The sequence below is a fragment of the Marmota monax genome, unplaced genomic scaffold (genome assembly GCF_021218885.2).
Source record: "Marmota monax isolate L192 unplaced genomic scaffold, Marmota_monax_Labrador192_F-V1.1 WCK01_AAM20220418_F8-fsc00232, whole genome shotgun sequence".
NCBI lineage: Eukaryota > Metazoa > Chordata > Mammalia > Rodentia > Sciuridae > Marmota > Marmota monax.
This window is the reverse complement of record NW_026695232.1, coordinates 1,684,091-1,704,507: the sequence shown is the minus strand read 5'-3', so window position 1 is coordinate 1,704,507 and position 20,417 is coordinate 1,684,091. Positions and strand designations below refer to the sequence as shown.

Below are 20,417 nucleotides of genomic sequence, written 5' to 3'. Positions count from 1 at the left end.
AGAGGGTAAGGGAACATTGGCCAATTACATATTCTTTCTCAGGGCACAATGTTGAGGGAGTGATGTAGACACAAGATTAGAAATGTTCCAGGGTGACTGGAGTGGGCAGGCTATTTGTATGACATGATCTTGCCTTTGCTCCCTGCTGTCCAATTCTCTTGATTCCTAATCCATTTTCTGTGCTGGTTCCCTGGTTTTCTTGTTGATGATGTTATCTACCCTATATTATTTTCATGTGTGTGTGTGTGTGTGTATGTTGCTGGGATTGAATGTAGCAGTGCTCTACCACCAAGTACATTCCCAACCCTTTAAAAATTTTTTTTAAGTTGTAGATGGACACAATACTTGTATTTTTATGTGGTGTTAAAGATCAAACCCTGGGCCTCACATGTGCCAGGCAAGTGCTCTACCACCGAGCTATAACCCCAGCCCTCTTTTAAAAAATTTGAGACAGGGTCTTGCTAAAATAACCCAGGCTGGCCTTGAACTTGTGATTCTTCTGCCTCAGCCTCTTGAGTGGCTGGGATCACAGGTGTATGCCATCATGCTGGGCTGCTACCCTATATTATACCAACCAATTATCTAGTTTCTCCTGTTTCCAGTCAGGTGCTCCAATTAAGGGAAAAAGTTATGGAGCTAATATGTGCATGTTTTAATATTCCTACACATACTTTGTTCTATTAGGACAAGACCTTTGTTTAATTCATTTTGCACCCATAACTTCTATTTTACATGTCCGGGTCACTACATGCTAGTTGAATAAAAGAAGAAAATAGCTAATAATGTAAGACTATTTCATAGGCAGGAAGGGGCAATAATGGGAGTAGGCTTCAAGTTTTATCTGAAAGATTTAGCAATAAACGGAGACTTTAAAGTTGTACAAAATTTCTTTTAGCAAGATGAGCACAGGGCATTCTAATCAATAAACCACAGGTAGTTAGTTCACTGTATATTTTAATAGCCTTGTTTATTTATTCATAAACATGCTTGTTGAGATCTTACCAATATATTCATTATTTAAAGAAGTCCACCTTACAAAGAGGAGTCTATCCATTAAATATAGGTAGAACAGGGCTTATTGCTGTCATCTACAACCCTCTCTGACACAGTGGAAGGCTAGTTCTGCAAATTTCCTTTTTTTTTTTGGTACCAGGGATTGAACCGAGAGGGGCTTAACCACTGAGCCACATCCCCAGCCCTTTTTTTATTTTTTATTTTGATACAGTGTCTTGCTAAGTTCCTTAGGGCCTTACTAAATTGCTGAGGCTGGCCTGGAACTAGCTATCCTCCTGCCTTAACCTCCTAACCCCTGGGATTACAGGCATACATCAAGGCACTTAGCTCTGCAAATTTCCTTTTATGTTCCCTTTCAGTTGCTAGAATGGTTTCACAGCTCCTATCTATTTTAAATTTAGCTCAACAGATCTCCAGAGAGGCTGGAAGAAGTTAGCTATACCAAAGGAGACATTGTGGTGCTGAAAACAAATTTGAGCTAGAAGGTCATGTATAGAAAAACTAAGCTTAAAGTGAAGCCAGAATTAGACAAGCAGTCTGTATAGATAGGTAAATCAAGTCAGGTTGGATCAAGGAGGCCAATTTGAGTGAGTTCAGAAAATCGGAGAGGGATTGAAATGCTAATGCCTTCAGTGCCCTTCCTCCACCCTTATCCAGATAACCTGCCCCTGCTCCAACCAGTTGCTATGGTAACCTGTCCAAGGGATTGTCCCTCCTCACCTGCCAAGATCATGCCACCTTGGCCCCTCTGGCCCATCTGCTTCTCACGTTTTGGGGATCTCACTGAGCATCTCCTGGGCAGGAAAGAGACAGATAAGGGAAGAGGGCAGGAGAACAAAGGAAGCCTAAGACATATAAAAAGGCAGGTCACCCTCACTTCTTGAGATACCAGGATACCAGCCATAGCCCTCTACTCCCTCCCAGGAGAAGTCTATGTTACCCCTTTTAAATAAACCCTGCTTTATATGTTTGCCTCAGTGTGCTTCTCTAATGTTATACTTCAACATGTGAGGAAGCAGGACTTGTCACTGGTAATGGGTGGTATCAAAAGTATGTTGCTTTCATATCCAATTCTCATAGCATCAAATAATGCCCAAGTGCCTAACAGCCAAGATTCATGTTTATAATAATGAGGAAAACACATTGAGAAGTGTGATCAGAGTTACTAAGGGAACATTTGGGTGCAATGGGAGTGCAGTTTAGAGAATGATTTGCACTTGCACCCTTACATCTTTAGGTCTCCCTATCAACTTCAACAAGAGGCAGCAAAGACTTTTCCATAAATGACCTATGCATTATATATTCCACGTCACTCCCCACAACCTTAGAGGCTAAATCCTGGGGCCCCTTCTGCTCAGCTCCATCCCTAGCCCTTTTCATTTTTATTTTGAGACAGTCATTCCCTAAGTTGCCCAGGCTGGCCTTGAACTTACATTCTCCTGCTTTAGCCTCCTGAGTAGCTGGGATTACAGGCGTGCACCACCACTCCAGACACATGCACTGTTTTTAAAAATCTATTTTAGAGAACTATATTACCAGACATTTGCAAAACAGGCAATAAAGCTACTCATAGCCTGCTTCTGTAACCATGCTCTATGAAACCCCTTGCAAGTCTTTACTGTTATAACAACAACTATAAATTATCTAATATTATAAGTGATATAATAGTTATCATTTATTTCATACTGTGCAAAGTACCTTCTTTACATAACCTAATTTAATCTCCAAAACAATCAGAATGTAGACACTATCATTTCAATTATATAGATAAACTAAGGCTCAGAGTCCTACAGCTCATAAGAGCTGGGATTTAGAATAAGTCCTTGTACAATCACTAATTTTATGTAGGTACAATCACGATGCTCAATACATTTTAATCCCCTTAATAAATGTGACATAGAGCAAGGCCCCTCAACTCCCAGCTCCCTAGCTGGGTACGTGAAAACCAAAAATCTCTGGTTGCAATGACCCACCATTTTTGAAAACAGGGAAAAGTCAACTTTTTAAAAATCAGACAGCCAGGGGTAAGGCAGGTTCCCATTCAACCCGCGGGGCGGGCGGGGCCTCGTGGACCACGCGGTCAGTCAGCCCGAGTGGGCGTCCAGTGCGCAGGCGCGCACCTGTTCCGGCGGCTGGGGCCGCGTGCCCACGGCCCGCCCCTGCCTCGCTCCGCATGTCGGTCTCCAGCCTCCGCCCGGCTCCAGCCACCCTGCAGGCTCCGCCCCTGCCCTCCCTGTCGCGTCTCCGCCCTGCAGTCTCTCTGTGGGCGAACTGCGTGCTGCTGCGTCATCGCCAGTGGCCGGTTTGAATGAGACTCGTCGCACCCGAGCCGCCACCACCGTGCTTCCACCTCGGCCGCCTCCACAAGCTTCTTCTGGTCCCTTTCCCTGCGCGGTCTTTGCCAGGACCAGCCTTCCTCCGCCGCCACCTCCCTGCGCACCCCCGCCATGCCGCTGTACTCCGGTGAGCTCCCTCCTCGCCTCTTATCGCACTCTCGAGGCGGACGCTTAGGCCTCCACTTAGGCCTAGCTTGCAGAGGCGGGCGCGGGGCATGGACTGGGGGAGCGCAAGGGTGGGGTGCTCTGGGTGGCTGCAGAGCGGGAACGACCCTGGCACCTTCCCCTCCCTGTTGCGACGGAGACTTGCCACGCGTGGGAGCCGCCTGCTGGGTGGGATGGGAGCCGGAGTAGAGATGGGGAAGCTGCTCCGAGTCATGACTCTGCAGAATAGTTTGTCGCTGTCCTAGTGTGCTGGGGAAGGTGAGGGTGTGTCCTGGGGTGCCAGGGACCAGGCTGCAGGTGCAGTGCTATTCCTTTGGGCTTCTTGGTGGCAGCTGCGGAAGGAAGTAGGGAAAGAGGGTAGGGATGGAGGGACTCAGGGATGTTAAGAGTGGCCTTCATCCTCCTTGGGGTTGATAGCTGCCCTTTGCTCACCCTTTGCTGCCTTTTGGCTCAGCTGCCCCCTTTATGCCCATTTCAGTTCTATTCCGAGGCAGATTGAAAAACCTGTATATTTACTTATTCATTTTCATTTCATCATATATTGTATTGGACTTCTGTGACCAAAGTGTTGTGTTAGCTTTGAGAGGTAGACGAATGTAAATATCCGCCAGCGTTTTTTTTTTGTGTGTTTATTTTTTAGCTTTAGGTGGACACAATATCTTTTATTTTATTTTTATGTGGTGCTGAGGATCGAACCCAGCGCCCCATGCATGCCAGAGGAGCGCACTACTACTTGAGCCATATTCCTAGCCCTCCGCCAGCGTTTTTGTTTGGCATTTGACAGGACTGGTTTGCTCGATGGCTGCCTAACATGTTGACCAGGAATCACATTTTTACTTACTTAATGGACCTACTGTTTTCCAGTCTTATTCAAAATGGCACCTAACATGTGTATAATGGCCCTAATTAGGTATGGATATGTGATTCATTGACTGTCCCTTACCCGACTGTGTCATAGTTCCTTTAAGGTTCAGGATTTTCAGTGAATCAAGAGTACTGTTTAATCTCTAGCTGGATTCTTGATGGTCTAGAATTTTGAATCCAAGCTTTAATAATAATTACCCAACCCTTTTCTAAAGCCACAGCTTGAAATATCCTATCTTGAAATGGGATATGCAGTATTAAATTGAGGGGGCATTAATTAAATAATGGTTGATACAGAAGGCTACCTACTAACACATTGGTAGGTTTATAAGCATACAACAAAACCAGTCTTTCTCTTTATTCCTGCAAAAAATGCCACAATAGATTCTAACTTAAAAATTTAGTTCTGTGTTAAATATTTAATCAGATCTTTTTCTCATTCCCAACATGTAGGTATTGAAGTAAATTTCAAAGGTCCCTTCCATTGACATCTCCATGTTGAGAGTGTATTTTCAAGATCAGCAAAAAGCCTTATATTAAAATGAAGAGAACATTTTAAGTACCATTCCTTAAGTTTTACTATCTAGATTCTTAAATGATTAAAGATAAGTACGATAAAGATTATTGAACACCCAATGTAAGCTGGATTTTTTTTTTTTTTTTGTACCCAGGGATTGAACCCAGGGGCACTCAAACACTGAGCCACATCCCCAGACCTTTTTTTAAAAAAATTTATTTAGAGACAGGGTTTCATTAAGTTGGTTAGGACCTTTCTAAGTTTAAAAAAATATCTATATCTATATCTATATATAGATATAGATTTTTTTTTAAGTTTTAGGTGGACACAATATCTTTATTTTCTTTTATGTGGTGCTGAGGATCAAACCCAGTGCCTCACACATGCCAAGCGAGCGCGCTACCACTTGAGACACATCCCGAGCCCCCTTTCTAAGTTTTTGAGGTTGGCTTCTGAGCTGCTGGGATTACAGGCATGGGCCACAGTGCCACGCCATGTGAGCTGGGGTTTTATATGCTTTGCCTTGTTTTAATCTTTAACATAATCCTGTGTTACTGGTATGATTTCCCTTTTTGGATAAGCAAAAAGTTTAAGAAGGCCATCCATGGCTAGTGACACAGCTAAATAAATTTTAAATAAGTTTCTCTGGTTGGTCCCTCTCTTTCTCAATTGTCTCTCAACTAGGCAAGCACTCTACCATTGAGCTAAATCTTCAGCTTTTTTTTTTTTTTTTTTTCCTGGACTGGCCTGGAACTTGAGATCCTCTTGCCTCAGCTGATACAGGCATGTGCTGTAGGACTGGCAATTTCTAATATTATTTTGATTTAATCTTATATCATCTTTAGCTTGGCTTATTTTTGTACCCTCCCTCCTTGCCAACTGAACCCAGGGCTAGGGAATTGTTCCACTACTAAACTACGTCCCCAGCCCTTTCTTTTGAGACAGAGACTTGCTAAATTACCTGGTCTGGCCTCAAACTTGAATCCTTCTGCCTCAGCTTCCCAAGTATCTTGGGATTATAGGCATGTACCACTGCATCTGACTGTATGTTTCTTAATTTTTTTTTTTTTTCTGTTGTTAGGGAACAAACCCAGGGCCTAGAACATCATAAGCAGGCTCTCCAATTGTGAGCTACATCTCTAGCCCCCTATTATTGTATTTCTATTTTCTTAGTGATTACAGTTATACCACCTGCAAATTGATTTTACCTGCTACTGCTAAAGTAATCCAATACTATTCAAAACCAGACCAAGATATCCTTTATGAAAGTCTTTCAGGGATTACACATAGCCTACAACATAGAACTCACATGTGTGTTCTAGTTTGACTTACATATCTTCCTGACTTGATCCTTAGTCAGCTTCAGTTTAATTTGCTATTTCCCCTTCACTTTGGGGATTTTTTACATTTTGGAAAGCACCATATTGCTCTATGCTATTGAATATTTATCTCATCTTTTTTGTTAATGTTTATTTTTTAGTTTTAAGTGGACACAATATCTTTATTTTTTGTATGTGGTGCTGAGAATCGAACCCAGTGCCTCACGCATGCTAGGTGAGCGTGCTACCACTTGAGCCATATCCCCAGCCTCTATCTCATCTTTTAGGAAAACTTTTTTATTCTTTGGCTAGCCAGTTATGGTGGCATATACCTGTATCCCAGAGACTCTATGATCATGAGTTCAAAGTCAGCCTTAGCAACTTATCAAGGCTGGGGATGTGGCTCAGTGGTTAAGTGCCCCTAGGTTCAATCCCCAGTAACAAAACAACAACAAAAACAACAAAAAACAGTTGATGGTCATAATTCCAAAGTTAGCAGTTCCTATAAAAAAATCCTTTCTTGTTCATGAAGCATTCCTCTGTATTCCATACCTTTATAATATATAATAACATTATTGTGTAATTTATATAGTAAGTATATATAGGTTCTGTGCTTGTCAATTAAAGTGAGTGCTTGATATAGTCAACGAACTGATGATAGAACTGGAAGCAGGTTTTCAAATTCTGATTTCAGAAGTTTGAAATCAGACAACTATTAGTTGTGAGATTCTCATTTTTAAAGATATAAAATTTTCAGTGGAAACAATGTGTATCCTTGAGTTTATTATTACTTGTTTTAAAAGTTAGCTGTTTTATGAGGCTGACCAGGAGATATATATTTTTAGTTATGTCTTTATTTTACTTTATGTGGTGCTGAGGATCGAACCCTGACCAAGATATTTTTATTGGAGTAAAATATATGTAACAAAATTTACCATCTTAACTGGCTGTTGCCCTTCTCTGACAGCTTCCTAAGTTGCCAAGACTACAGGCATCAGCCACAGCACCCAGCAACTATCTTAACTGTTTTTTGTATAGTTTGATATCACTAAGTATATTCACATTTTTCCACAACCATCATTATTGTCTCTCTCTAGAAATTTTATATTCTAAAAGTGAAACTCTGTACCCCATTAAATAAAACTCCCCATTTCTTCTTACCCTACTTGATGACAGGAGATATTCTCTTCTTGTCTTTATGAATTTGATTACTCAGGGTACCTCATATATGTGGAACCATATAGTATTTGTCTTTTTAAAAAAAATATTAATTTTTTCGTTGTAGTTGGACACAATACCTTTATTTTATTTATTTATTTTTATGTGGTGCTGAGGATAGAACCCAGAGCCTTGCATGTGCTTGGCTAGTGCTCTACTGCTGAGCCACAACCCCAGCCCAGTATTTGTCTTTTTAGGACTAGCTTATTTCACATAACACAGTGTCTCCAAGATTAATCCATGTTGTGTAGTATATGTAAAAATTTCATAAGGCTGAATACTGTTCCATTGTGGGTTGTTGTGAATAATGCTGCTATGAACATGTACACTGTTATCTGTTTGAGTACCTGCTTTCAGTACTTCTTGGTAGTTGAATATCTTAATTCTGAGTTTATTTTTTGGAAGAAATGCCAGATTGTTTCCCACAGTGGCTGCCATTTTACACTTACATTAGCAGTGTACATGGGTTCCAGTTTTTTCCACACACTCATTAGCACTTGTTCTGTTTAAAAAACAAACAATTTTTAAAAAACCAGTAGTACTAGCCATCCTAATAAATGTGATATGGGATTTTTATATATTTTTTTTAGTGATTTAGGTATATCTATAGATTGTTAATATTTGAGCATTTCTTGCTCAGGAACAACACCTATAATCCTTGGCCTATTCTCAGTATACTTTATTCCAAGATTTTCTTGTCTCCTGGTAAGCTGTATAACCTTTCTCTCCTCCTTTTGTTCCAACAGTATGTATTGATTCAAATGATTCTTTGGATAAACACTTCATGAAGGCTGTGAACCTCTTTATTCTGGGAAATTGTTCAGTTTGAGTGTGATGAGAAATCCACTTCAGTCTGCAGAGATTTCTGGAGTAGGATTTAGAAGACTTGGATATTTCTTGTAGTTGTTGCTGCTGCAGAATTGAGTATTGAACCTAAGGGTGCCCTAGCACTGAGCTACATCCCCAACCCCTATTTTTTATTTTGAGACAAGATCTCCCTAAGTCTCCCAGGCAGGCCTTGAACATGGGATCTTTCTGCTTCAGCCTGTCAAGCAGCCGAGATTACAGTCATGTGCTATTGTGCCTGGCAAAACTTGTATATTTATTAATTAATTAATAATTAACCAATTTTGTGATATTAGTCAATTCAAGTCTAATGTTCCAATATTTATATAATGAATGAGAAGTTAGAGTCAGTAAAATTTTATTCAGGTCACACTGTATGCATATGTTTCTTGATCAAGTAGATATTATGAGCATAAAAAGATGAAAGGGCATAGTTTGACTTTCAAGAACTAGCTCAGTGGGTGATCCCAGAGGGTTTTCTAAAACTGAAATCTTTTGTTTTTGGTACCAGGGATTGAACTCGGGGGTGTGTAACCACTGAACCAAGTCCCCAAACCTCTTCCTCCCTTTAAAAAAAAATATTTTATTTAGAGGTGGGTTCCCCCTGAGTTGCTTAGGGTTTTGCTTAAATGCTGAGGCAGGATTTGAACTCAAGATTCTCCTTCCTCAGCCTCCCTAGCTGCTGGGATCACAGGCGTATGCCACCGCAACTGGCTTAAACCTGAAATCTTATAAATGAAATTTTTTTTTTAAATTTACAGTTACTGTAAAATGGGGAAAGGAGAAATTTGAAGGTGTAGAATTGAATACTGATGAACCTCCAATGGTGTTCAAGGCTCAGCTTTTTGCACTGACTGGAGTCCAGCCAGCCAGACAGAAAGTTATGGTGAAAGGAGGAACCTTGAAGGTAAAATTTAGTTGAGATTTTCTTTATATGCTATCATTATATAATTAGTGAAAATAATTAACACTGAGAAATCTGTTTAGTGTTAATATACCATTTATAGTACTTTTTTACTCACTGAAAATATATAATTTTATGGGTTTAAAGCTCTGTTCGTATTTATGTTGCGTATGGGAGGAACATTGTGCCTATTTCAAAACATAAAAGTATCACTTTAGATTTTATTTTGCAATTAGATATCTTTGAATGTTAGGGGAGTGGGATATTTTATAATTATTGGTATTAGTATTATTTGACTTGTTTTCCTATGAATACATATTAAAAGTATTTAATTTTGTTTGACCAACATAAAATTTATTTCTGTAGTAATTTTAAGTTAATAGAGATGGAAAATTTTCTCTCTTAAAAACATGCAACAATATGATTAGATTTGTTTTCTTTTTAAAATAGTAAAAAATGTATTGTACATGAACTTAAATGTTAAAATTTAAAGTTCTTAAACATCTCTTCCAAAACTCTGATTCTGGAATACTAGAAGCTTAAAATTTTTTTCCCTTTTTTCTTTTTTTATGTCCTACACATTGAAGCCTTTTGTCTCTTGAGCAATTGCTATCACCTATCTAAGAGATGAGAGTCAAATTTTTCAAAAAGCAAGGGGACCTAAGTTTTCATTTAGTTCCTTTGGCATGATCACAGTGACTCTAGCATATATCTGCTTCACTGATGAAGGGCCACAAAAAAATGAGAAAGTATTTTTTTTTTTTTTTTTAAATAAGCAATTGTGTATGGCTCAGTGGCAAAGTGCTTGCCTAGCATGCACAAGATCTTGGATTCAGTCCCCAAGATGTACCATTTCTTATGATTAAAGGCAATAGTTAGTTCTTAAACTGAAAAAGACCTTTAGGAAGTTACTGTTCCATTTTTAAACAAGAGTGTCCAAAGAGATGATTAGTCATACTAATGAAGGGGAGACGCATATTGAATATCTGGTACCTTCTGTGAAAAGAAGAGTGGGCTGTAAATATAGCTCAGTGGTAGAATCCTTGCCTGGCACATGAGGCCCTGGGTTTGATCCCCAGCACCATAAAATTTTTAAAAAAATAAAAAGGAAAAGGAGTAATGTGGGACTGACTTCATCTTATGAGGGGAAGGGCTTAGCTATAGTAAGTTACTACATCTGTGGAACAGGGATGGCCTTAAAAAAACAAAATCTTGGTTTAACACATGAAGCAAAAGTTTTTGTAAATTGCTTCATAAGTGTGAGATTTAGGACTCAAAACATTTGTGGACATGCAGATATTGCTGAGAGTTTGTTTGTCTTGATCAGTTTGGTTCACTTTCCTAATATATTTTTAGTTGTTTTGTTTTTGTTTTGATGGGAATTGAATGCCAGAGCCTTGTGCATACTATGCAAGTTCTTTATCACTGAACTACATCCCCAGCTCCCTCCTTGTATAATTTATTTTTTAATTTTAAAACTTTATTATTGTTTGTTGAGGTACTAGGGATTAAAACTAGGGCCTTGCGTGTGCTAGGCTAGTAATCATTGATTACCTCTCTGTCCCTTTTTATTTTTTATTTTGAGACAAGGTCTCATTTCATTGCCCAAGCTGGCTTTGAACCTGTGATTCTTATGCCTTAGCATTCTGAATAGCTGGGATTATAGGTGGGTGCCATCACTCCTGGCCTGGTATCATTTTTTTTTTTTTAATATTTATTTTTTAGGTGTAGATGGACACAACACAATGTCTTTTTTTTTTTTTTTAAGAGAGAGAGAGGAGAGAGAATTTTTTTTTTTTTTAATATTTATTTTTCAGTTTTGGGTGGACACAATATCTTTATTTTATTTTTATGTGGTGTTGAGGATCGAACCCAGCGGCCTGTGCATGCCAGGCGAGCGCGTTACCGCTTGGGCCACATCCCCAGCCCCAACATATAATGTCTTTATTTTTATGTGGTGCTGAGGATCGAACCTGGGTCCCGCCTGTGCTAGGTGAGCGCTCTTCCACTGAGCCACAATCCCAGCCCCTGGTATAATTTTTAATAGCACTTACGTTCTCAAGAGCCTCCTGGTTTGGATGATAAATTATATAGTCACATTAGTTACCTATGCCTTATTTTATAAATTAGTCTTCATATTCTTGTCATATAACCTAGTTATTAATTCGCTCTCTTCTAAACTTGCAAAACATTAGGATCTGTCATTTGTCATCAAATATTTAGTACTTGCTAAGTATACTTAAATGTGTTTTAGTACTTGGTGCTGCCCTGTACTTAGATTGTGTCACTGTATGCAATCGTTAGACTTCCTGGCTTTTTGGTTGTATGTGTTTTGAAACCTTTTTTTTTTTTTTTGGTTACAAGGGATCGAACCCGGGGTACTTTACCACTGAGCCATATCCCCAGCCCCTATTTATATTTTATTTAGAACAGGATTTTGCTGAGTTGTTAAGGGCATTGCTAAGTACTAAGGCTAGCTTTGAGCTTGTGATCCTCATGCCTTAACCTCTTGAGCTGCTGGGATTACAGATGTGTGCCACAGTGTCCGGCTTCAGATATTTTTTTTTTGATTGAATTAATTTTGAATAGAATTCATAAGCAGGATAAATTTTATTTGAGGAAGCTTTTAAAACTTAGTACTTGTGCAGAGATGGTTAAATTTTCTTTTGTTTGTTTTTGAAACAGGATGATGATTGGGGAAACATCAAAATAAAAAATGTAAGTATTAAGAATACTTCCTACAATGCAGTAACATAATTATTACACCAAAAATAAATTCCAAATAACTTTTTTTTATTATGTATATCCATGTGTTCCAGTACCATTTATTGAATACTTTTCTTTTTCCATTGAATTGTGTTAGTTTTTCTTGAAAATCAATTGTCGGTCTAATTTTGGATTGTTGTTTCATTGATCTAGTTGATTAAAGTTGTACTACTACCACATGGTCTTGATTATTAAAGCTTTATATTAAAAGTCTTAAAAATTTCCAACTTTTTCTCCTTTTAAAAGACTACTTTAGCTCTTATGTATTTGCTTATAATTTTAGAATAAGTATGTTAATTTATTTTTTTTATAATTTTTAAAAAATATTTTTCTCTTAGCTGTTGATAGATCTTTATTTTATTTATTTATACATAGTGCTGAGACTTGAACCCAGTGCCTCACACATGCAAGGCAAGTGCACTACCACTGAGCCACAGTCCCAGCCCAAGTATGTTAATTTCTACAAATTGACTACTAGGATTTTGCTTGAAACTTCATCAAATCTAAATTCAATTTTGGGAGAATGACTGTCTTAATATGGAGTATTAAAATCCTTAAATAGTCAGATGTGGTGGCACACACCTATAATCCCAGCAATTTGGGAGGCTGAGGTAGGAGGATTGCAAGTTCAAGGCCAGCCTCAGTAATTTAGCCAGTATAAAGAATTTATAAATTCTTTATAAAGAATTTAGGATGATCTTGTCTCAAAATAAATCAAAAGGCCTGGATATGTAGCTCAGTGGTAAACCACCCTTGGGTTCAGTCTCTAGTACCAAAAAAGAAGTAAATGAATAAATAAATAAATTCTTAAGTTTATTTAGGTCTTTATTTTGTCTTTGAGTTGTAGGTTTTTCGTTTAGAATCTTTTATGGTTTAGAACAAGGTTTCTTTGCTGTTGAATGATATTTTATAAAATGTGTTTTTCAGCATTTATTGCTAGAATGTAAAAAATATGATTGATTTTCCTAAGTTTGTTTTCATCCTGAGATCTTATAATTAATTCATTTAATAGTTCCAATAGCTTTTTGGATTTAGATTTGATGTTTTCTGTGTACATAGGCATATTATCTGAAAATAATGAGTTTTACTTTTTCCTTTCTTTTTTCACTTCTTTTTAAAATTATTGTTGACATATAATTGATAAACAAATGACTTCTAATTTCATTTTCTTTCATAACTTCTTGCTAGGACTTCTAATACATTAATATTGAATAGAAAGTGATGAGAGTAGACATCTTTTCCTACTTCACTAAGATTTAAATTATGAATGGCTATTGAATGAAGCACTTTTTCTGCTTCTGGTTAAAATGATCATATGATTTTTCTTTTGGTAATTTGGTTATCCCCCATATACCCTTTCACACTGGGGTCTTATCCCAGGGCTGGTGCCTGCTAGGCAAGCACTTCAAACTCCTGGGTTCAAATGATCCTCATGCCTTAGCCTCCTGAATAGCTGGTATTATAGGTGTGTGCCATTGGGCCCAGCAATTTTTAATTGGTAAACCTTTGCATTTCTGGAATGTGCAGTTCTCAAACCCCTTTGCATACTTTATGGATCGAAAACCCCAAAGAGTTTTGTATATATCCATTGATATTAGATGTTAAAGCTGATACATTTTTAAATATTTATTCATTTAAAAACAATAACGGGACTGTGGATATAGCTCAGTGGTAGAATGTGTGCTTAATATCTGCAAGGTCTTGGGTTCAATCTACAGCACCATAAGTAAGTACATACATACATCTAAAACTGAATTAACAAACTAAACATCTAAAACCTAATATAATCAATGGATTGTTCATTTGATATTTAAAAAATATTTTTCAACACAAAAATGTAGTAAAGGAACTGGCATTGTTATAAATATTTGCAAATCGTGTGTGTGTGTGTGTGTGTGTGCGCGCCCGCGCTGGAGGAACATTTTAGGAATTTAACCTGAGGCACTCTACCACTGAGCTACACTTCCATCTCTGGATTATTTTTATTTTGAGACAGGGGCAGGTTGTTGAGGCTGGCCGTGAACTTGTGATACTCTTGCCTCAGAGTCCTGAGTTGCTGGGATTAAAGGTGTGCGCCACTGTGCCAGGCAATTTTTGACTCGTTTTATAGAAAACAGCTAAATTCTGTACTTTCTTTTATATTCACTCTGTTGTGATGTGTGGCTTTAGTTTATGCCTCACGTAGTCATACAGGTGGAAAATGAAGTGTCTTTTCAGATAAAATTATAGACATCCTTTCACAGAATACCAAAATTCAACACATAGTAGTTTATTTAAAATTTTTTTTTTGAAGATGGAGTCTTGTTATGTTGCCACTGAGCTATATTCCCAGTTTTTTTTTTTATTTTTGTTTTTGAGACAAAAAAATGCCCTGGCAGACCTCAAATTTGTGATCCTCCTGCTTAGCCTCCCAAGTAAGTGAGATTACTACCATGCCTATAAATTGGATGTTTTTGCTTGTTGTGTTTTGATCAGTGTGCTAAGGATTTATCAGTAAACCTTTCCAGTTCTTGATTTTGTTGATTTATATTATTGCCCAATTGATATCTACTCTGAAAACTATTTTTTCCTAAGATTTAAATTTATTAACTTCTCTTCTAGTTGCATACATAAGTTTTTTATATATTGTATTTTTATTATCATATAGCAAAGAACATTTTCTAATTTACCTTATGATTTCCTTTTTGTCCCTTGGGTTGTTTAGAATCAGGTTAATTTCCAGTCATTTGAAGCTTTTCCTAGATATGTGCTATTGATTTCTAATTTCTTGTGGTCAGATAACATGCCCAATGTTATTATAGTCTTCTAAAGTTTATTGTTACTTGTTTATATCTAATTATTTGTATGTATTCTCGGTTGTCAGATAAAATGTTCTATAAACTATAAATGTCAGTTAGGTCCTGTTGGTTTATATTGTTCAAGTCCTCTATATCATTATTGCTTTTTTTGTTTGTTTACTTGTTTTGTCTACTTGTTTAGCAAGTGCATTCAAATCTCCAGCTATAATTGTGGATTTGATCATTTCTCCTTTTAGTTCTGTCACCTTTTGCTTCATAGATTTTGATATTTTCTTATTAGATACACAACATAGGATTGTTATGTCTTCATGAACTGATCTTATTTAATTATGAAATGTTCTTTATTTCTGATAAATTTCTTGTTCTGAGATTTACTTTGTCTTTTCTTTACATGACCACTGTTTTTTAAATCATTGTTTTCATTTTCCTTCTTGCTTTTAGTCTGTTTCTTTATATTTAAAGTTAATTTTTAAAAGATAGCATCTAGTTGGGTCTGGCTTTTTTATTCAATCTAGAATCTTTCCCTTTTAATTGGAGTATTAGATCATTTATGTTCAATGTAATTATTGATATGTTTGGATTTACGATTACCATCTTGCAATTTTTTTTTTCTGCTGTTGTTTTTTTTGTTGTTCCAGAGATTGAACCTAGGGGCACTTAACCACTGAGGCGCATCCCCAGCCCCTTTTTATATTTTATTAGAGACAGGGTCTTGCTGAGTTGCCTCACTAATTTTCTGAGGTTGGCTTAGAACTTGCAATCCTTCTGCCTCAGCCTCCTGTCTTTAAGTTAACATTAAATGGGTAGAGTATATTTAAATGAATAAATACTTATTAAAATTTCTCAGGTTTAATTTTTTTAAAATATATTTATTTTTTAGTTTTAGATGGATACAATATCTTTATTTTACATTCATGTGGTGCTGAGGATCGAACCCAGTGCCTCGTTTATGCTACTCGAGCACTCTACCACTGAGCCACATCCCCAGCCCTCAGGTTTAATTTTTTTTTTTTTTTTTTAGAGAGGGAGAGAGAGAATTTTTCAATATTTATTTTTTAGTTTTCGGTGGACACAACATCTTTATTTTATTTTTATGTGGTGCTGAAAATTGAACCCAGCGCCCCATGCGTGCCAGGCAAGCGCGCTACTGCTTGAGCCACATCCCAATCCCAGGTTTAATTTTTAATGTGATAAATATTGATAGATAAAATCCACGTAACAAAAGCTCTTTGAAATCTTTTCTTCACAGTGAAGCAGGGATCATCGAATTATGAATTGTAGTCTAGAAATGTCCTGTAGCCTATTTTTTTCATTCTGAAAGTTAAGAATGGTTTTTTGAATTTCAAACAATTGGGAAAAATAACAAGAATATGCAACTATGTGACTCACCAAGTCTCAAACATGTATCATATAGCCCTACTGGGGAAAGTTTGTTGATTCCTGATATTGAGCGGTCTTAAACAGTATCTTCAAATTGTTACTATAAGGGTGTGTGTGTGTGTGTGTGTGTGTGTGTGTGTGTGTGTGTATCTTCAAATAACAAATGAATTCGGTAATAAGACCCTTACAACAGTATACCTCCATTTCCCTGTTCTTGTTTTTGTGCTATTGCTTTCATGCAGTTTATGTTTGTTATAAACTATTTTACTACATAATCATAGATTTTATGCTAAATTTTTTGCAAAAAAAGTGAGATGTGACCATTATGCATGTTTTTTTTTTTTTTAATTGCTGGGACGCCTGTAATCAGTCAGTAGAATAATTTAATATGTGTTCTTTTGTTTCTTTTTACTGGATGTAAACATTATCAACTTTTAGGCTTTTCATGAAATTATTATTATTTTTTTTAAATAGGGAATTACTCTACTAATGATGGGGTCAGCAGATGCTCTTCCGGAGGAACCCTCATCTAAAACTGTCTTCGTAGAAGACATGACAGAAGAGCAGTTAGCATCTGCTGTAAGATATGATCACATTTTGCATTTCTTCACTACTTTTAGAAAGACAATTATTAAAATGTCTTTCAGAAAGTAGCACCTAAACATTTTAATCATTAATATCAAGATGTGTTTTTGGCAGTAAATAAGAGTTATTATTATAATTTTAAATATTTATTTTTTAGTTAGAGGTAGACACAATGTCTTTTACTTTATGTTGTGCTGAGGATTGAACCCGGTGCCTCATGCATGCTAGGTGCACGCTCTACCTCTTGAGCCACAACCCCAGCCCAAGAATGTTGTTATTTTTGAAATTGGCTTATAATAAATCATACAATTAGATTTTTTAAAAAATACTTATTTTCTAGTTATATCTTTTATTTTTATGTGGTACTGAGGATTGAACCCAGTGCCTCACCATGCTAGGCAAGCACTCTACCTCTGAGCCACAACCCCAGCCCCTAGATTTTTTTTTAAAACAGTCATTACACCTTGATTGTTATTGCTTTCTTTTTTTAAAATTTTTTTGGTAGTTGTAGATGGACATCATGCCTTTATTTTTTTATGTGGCGCTAAAGTTTGAACCCAGTATTTCACATGTGGTAGGCAAGCGCTCTGCCACTGAGCTACAGCCCCAGCCCTGTTATTGCCTTTCTAACTTGCAAGTGAATTTATTTAGGCTTTACTTCCATTTAGCTTTAAAAATAAAGTTAATAAGTTAGGGCTTATGCTTATAAGCCTCAAAACTATGAGGTTTTAAGGACTGTAACTTTACAGATAAGAGTTGTTGTAGGATGTACATAAAGTTATAAAGTAAATTAATATCTGCAATAAATATCTGGCAGATAGCACTGTTTAAATACTGTTTACTATTATCTTAATGAGAAAACAGATTCAGAGAGTACTTTAAATGCTAGGGTCTTTAAATTCTCAAGTGCTCCATGTTAAATTATCTAATTACCCTGAAGCTTCTTTTTTTTTCATTTACAGTGCTGGGAATCAAACCCAGTGCTTTGCTTGCTTTTTGTGCTCTACCAGTGAGCTATGACCCAGCCCATATCTTGAATATAAATGCAGAATCAGTGTAAAACTGGCCAATACATATGAGTCAATATTTTTTTTAACATGTAGCATTTAGTCGCATCATTCTTTTTTTTTTTTTTGTTAGTTTTTTGGGTGTTTTTGCAGTGCTTTTATGCATATTTTGTTTCCCTAGTCTGTTTATAAGCTTGCAAAGGAGGTAGGACTGATATGGTAGTTCTTATTCTCAAGAAAGGAATTAAAACAGAATTAATGCCAGCATGACGCAAATAAAATTTCTTCGTTGGTTGAAGGTGCAATATAAGTTGTTAGGCACTGGTAAATGGTACTTGATTTGTGTGAACTTTAGTGATTTATATATGCCATGTCATTTTATAAATATGAATTAATTCTCTTTTAAAATCAGATGGAATTACCATGTGGGTTGACAAATCTTGGTAACACTTGTTACATGAATGCTACAGTTCAATGTATTCGATCTGTGCCTGAACTCAAAGATGCCCTTAAAAGGTAAGACTAAAGAGAAATGGTTTAAATTTCTGGATGAGGAAGGTTCACATTTGGGTGGATAGTAGTAGTATTTTGTTTTTTTAGCATCTTTATTGAGATATTCATTTATCATACCAATTCTTTTTTCAAGTGTTCAGTGGTTTTTATTATATTTATAAGGTTGTGCAGCTCACTGCAGTCTAAATTTAGAATCCATCCCTCCAAAAGGAAACTTATTAGTTGTTGCCAGTTGCTTCTTAATATTCTTCCACCCACCTCTAGCGCCAGGTGACCATTAATCCACTTTCTGTCTTATGAATTTGCCCATTCTGGGCATTTCTTTCTTTCTTTCTTTTTAGTTTTTTTTTTTTTTTTAGTTGTAGGTGGACACAATACCTTTATTTTTAATTTATTCATATGTGGTGCTGAGGATTGAACTCAGCGCCTCACATGCACTAGGTGGGCACTGTACCACTGAGCAACAGCCTCAGTCCTGGGCATTTCTTACATGTAAATGGAATCATATACTGTGTGGCTTTTGGAACCAGCTTCTTTTTCACTTAGCATAATAATTTCAAGGTTTATTCAAGGTTGACATGTTTATTCATGTCAACATGTCATTCCTTTTAAAATATTTTATTGTATATGTTTATAAAGTTTTGTTTACCCTTTGTTCTGTTGATGGGCATTTGGATTGTGTCTACTTCTGGGCTGTTGTGAGTAATGTTGCTATGAACAGATATTTATAAATTTTTGCGTGGACAAATTGTTTTCATTTCTCTTGGTTATATACCAGAGTGTATTGCTCAGACGTATGTTAACTCTGTTTAACATTCTGAGGAACTGTCAAACTGTTTTCTTAAGTAGTTGTACCATTGTACATTCTCACTAGAAATATAAGAATGTTATAATTTCTACACATCTATACCAATAGTTATTGTCATGATAAATAAGCAGTGGGGGAAAAAAAAACCTGACATACAAATCAGTAAAATGTTGAGGCATTCTCCAGGGCACAATATATAAATCTTTCTTGAGAATGTGGAGAAAAAATTAGACATGAAATATAGTTCTAGAGGGCTGGGGCTGTGGCTCAGTGGTAGAGCACTCACCTAGCACATGCGAGGCCCTGGGTTCCATCCTCAGCACCACATAAAAATAAATAAATAAAATAAAGATATTGTGTCCAACTAAAAAATAAATATTAAAAAAAATAGTTCTAGAAATGTTAATATTTATAATAAAAGAAGTAGCTAGTCTTGTGTGCATACGGCCTTGGGTTCAATCCCCAGCACACCAAAAAAAAGAAGTAGCTAGATAGAGGACAGGCAATATCTAAAAGTTTCCAATGAGTACTAGGATAAGTTAAAAGAAACCCCACGCTTAGATTTTTAGAAAATTTTGAAAAACAAAAATAGCCCTAAAAACTACAAACAGGGGCTTGGGGTTGTGGCTCAGTGATAGAGTACTTACCTAGAACTTGTGGAGGCACTGGGTTTGATCCCTACTACCACATTAAAACAAACAAAATAAAACAAAACAAAAAAGCTAAATAAAACTACTAACAGAAAAGAATCAGAATCAAGACTGATATAGGTCCTCATCAGTGAGCATAAACACATGAAATTAGTGGAAAAATACCTATGAACCACCAAGGAAAAATAACTGTCAACGGGTTTTGTTGTTGTTGTTGCTGATGTTCTTGTTCTTTTTCTCCTCCCTCTCCTCCTCCTCTTCCCTCTCCTCCTCCTCCCCCCCCTCTATTCTCTCTTTGGTTGTAAATCCTGCTTTCATTTCTCTGAAATTTGGAAGTATTCTTACTTAAAGTTCTTTTTTTTTTTTTCCTATTTGATCCTTTAAGTGCAGAATGCTTTGCTTTTTTTTTAAGTCATGGCAGTTTCAAAAGGATGTAAACAAACATGAAAATAAAAAACACTTCAGTTGGATATAGTTTAACATATTTTTTTTCTGTGATCTCTTTCATTGTACTTATGTTAGCACAGAGTTTTGCTTTTTTAAAATTGAGACATAACAGATCTAGAAGAATGTACATACCTTAAGTACTCAGTTTGACCAGTTTTTTTTTTCTTTGAGTTTTACATTTGCTCTGTAATCTGTTTCCTATCAGAATATAGAACATTTCAGTCATCCTAGAAAGTTTTCTTATGCTTTTTTTCAGTGAATCCTCATCCTTTCTACTCAC

The 20,417-nt window shown here is 36.6% G+C and overlaps 1 protein-coding gene across 2 annotated transcripts in view; it reads left to right on the top strand.

Moving 5' to 3' along the window:
• Positions 1-3,267: 3,267 nt before the first annotated feature.
• Positions 3,268-20,417, top strand: part of Usp14 (ubiquitin specific peptidase 14) — a 35,285-nt gene continuing 18,135 nt past the window's right edge. Inside the window, exons 1-5 of one of the 2 annotated variants that reach the window (XM_046438522.2) lie at positions 3,270-3,477; positions 9,041-9,186; positions 11,869-11,901; positions 16,602-16,706; positions 18,132-18,235. In XM_046438522.2, the coding sequence (XP_046294478.1) occupies positions 3,462-3,477; positions 9,041-9,186; positions 11,869-11,901; positions 16,602-16,706; positions 18,132-18,235 (404 nt within the window). In that variant the 5' untranslated portion in view covers positions 3,270-3,461. Of the gene's footprint in view, positions 3,478-9,040; positions 9,187-11,868; positions 11,902-16,601; positions 16,707-18,131; positions 18,236-20,417 lie in introns of both variants that reach the window. The other variant, XM_058577090.1, reaches the window with a different exon arrangement.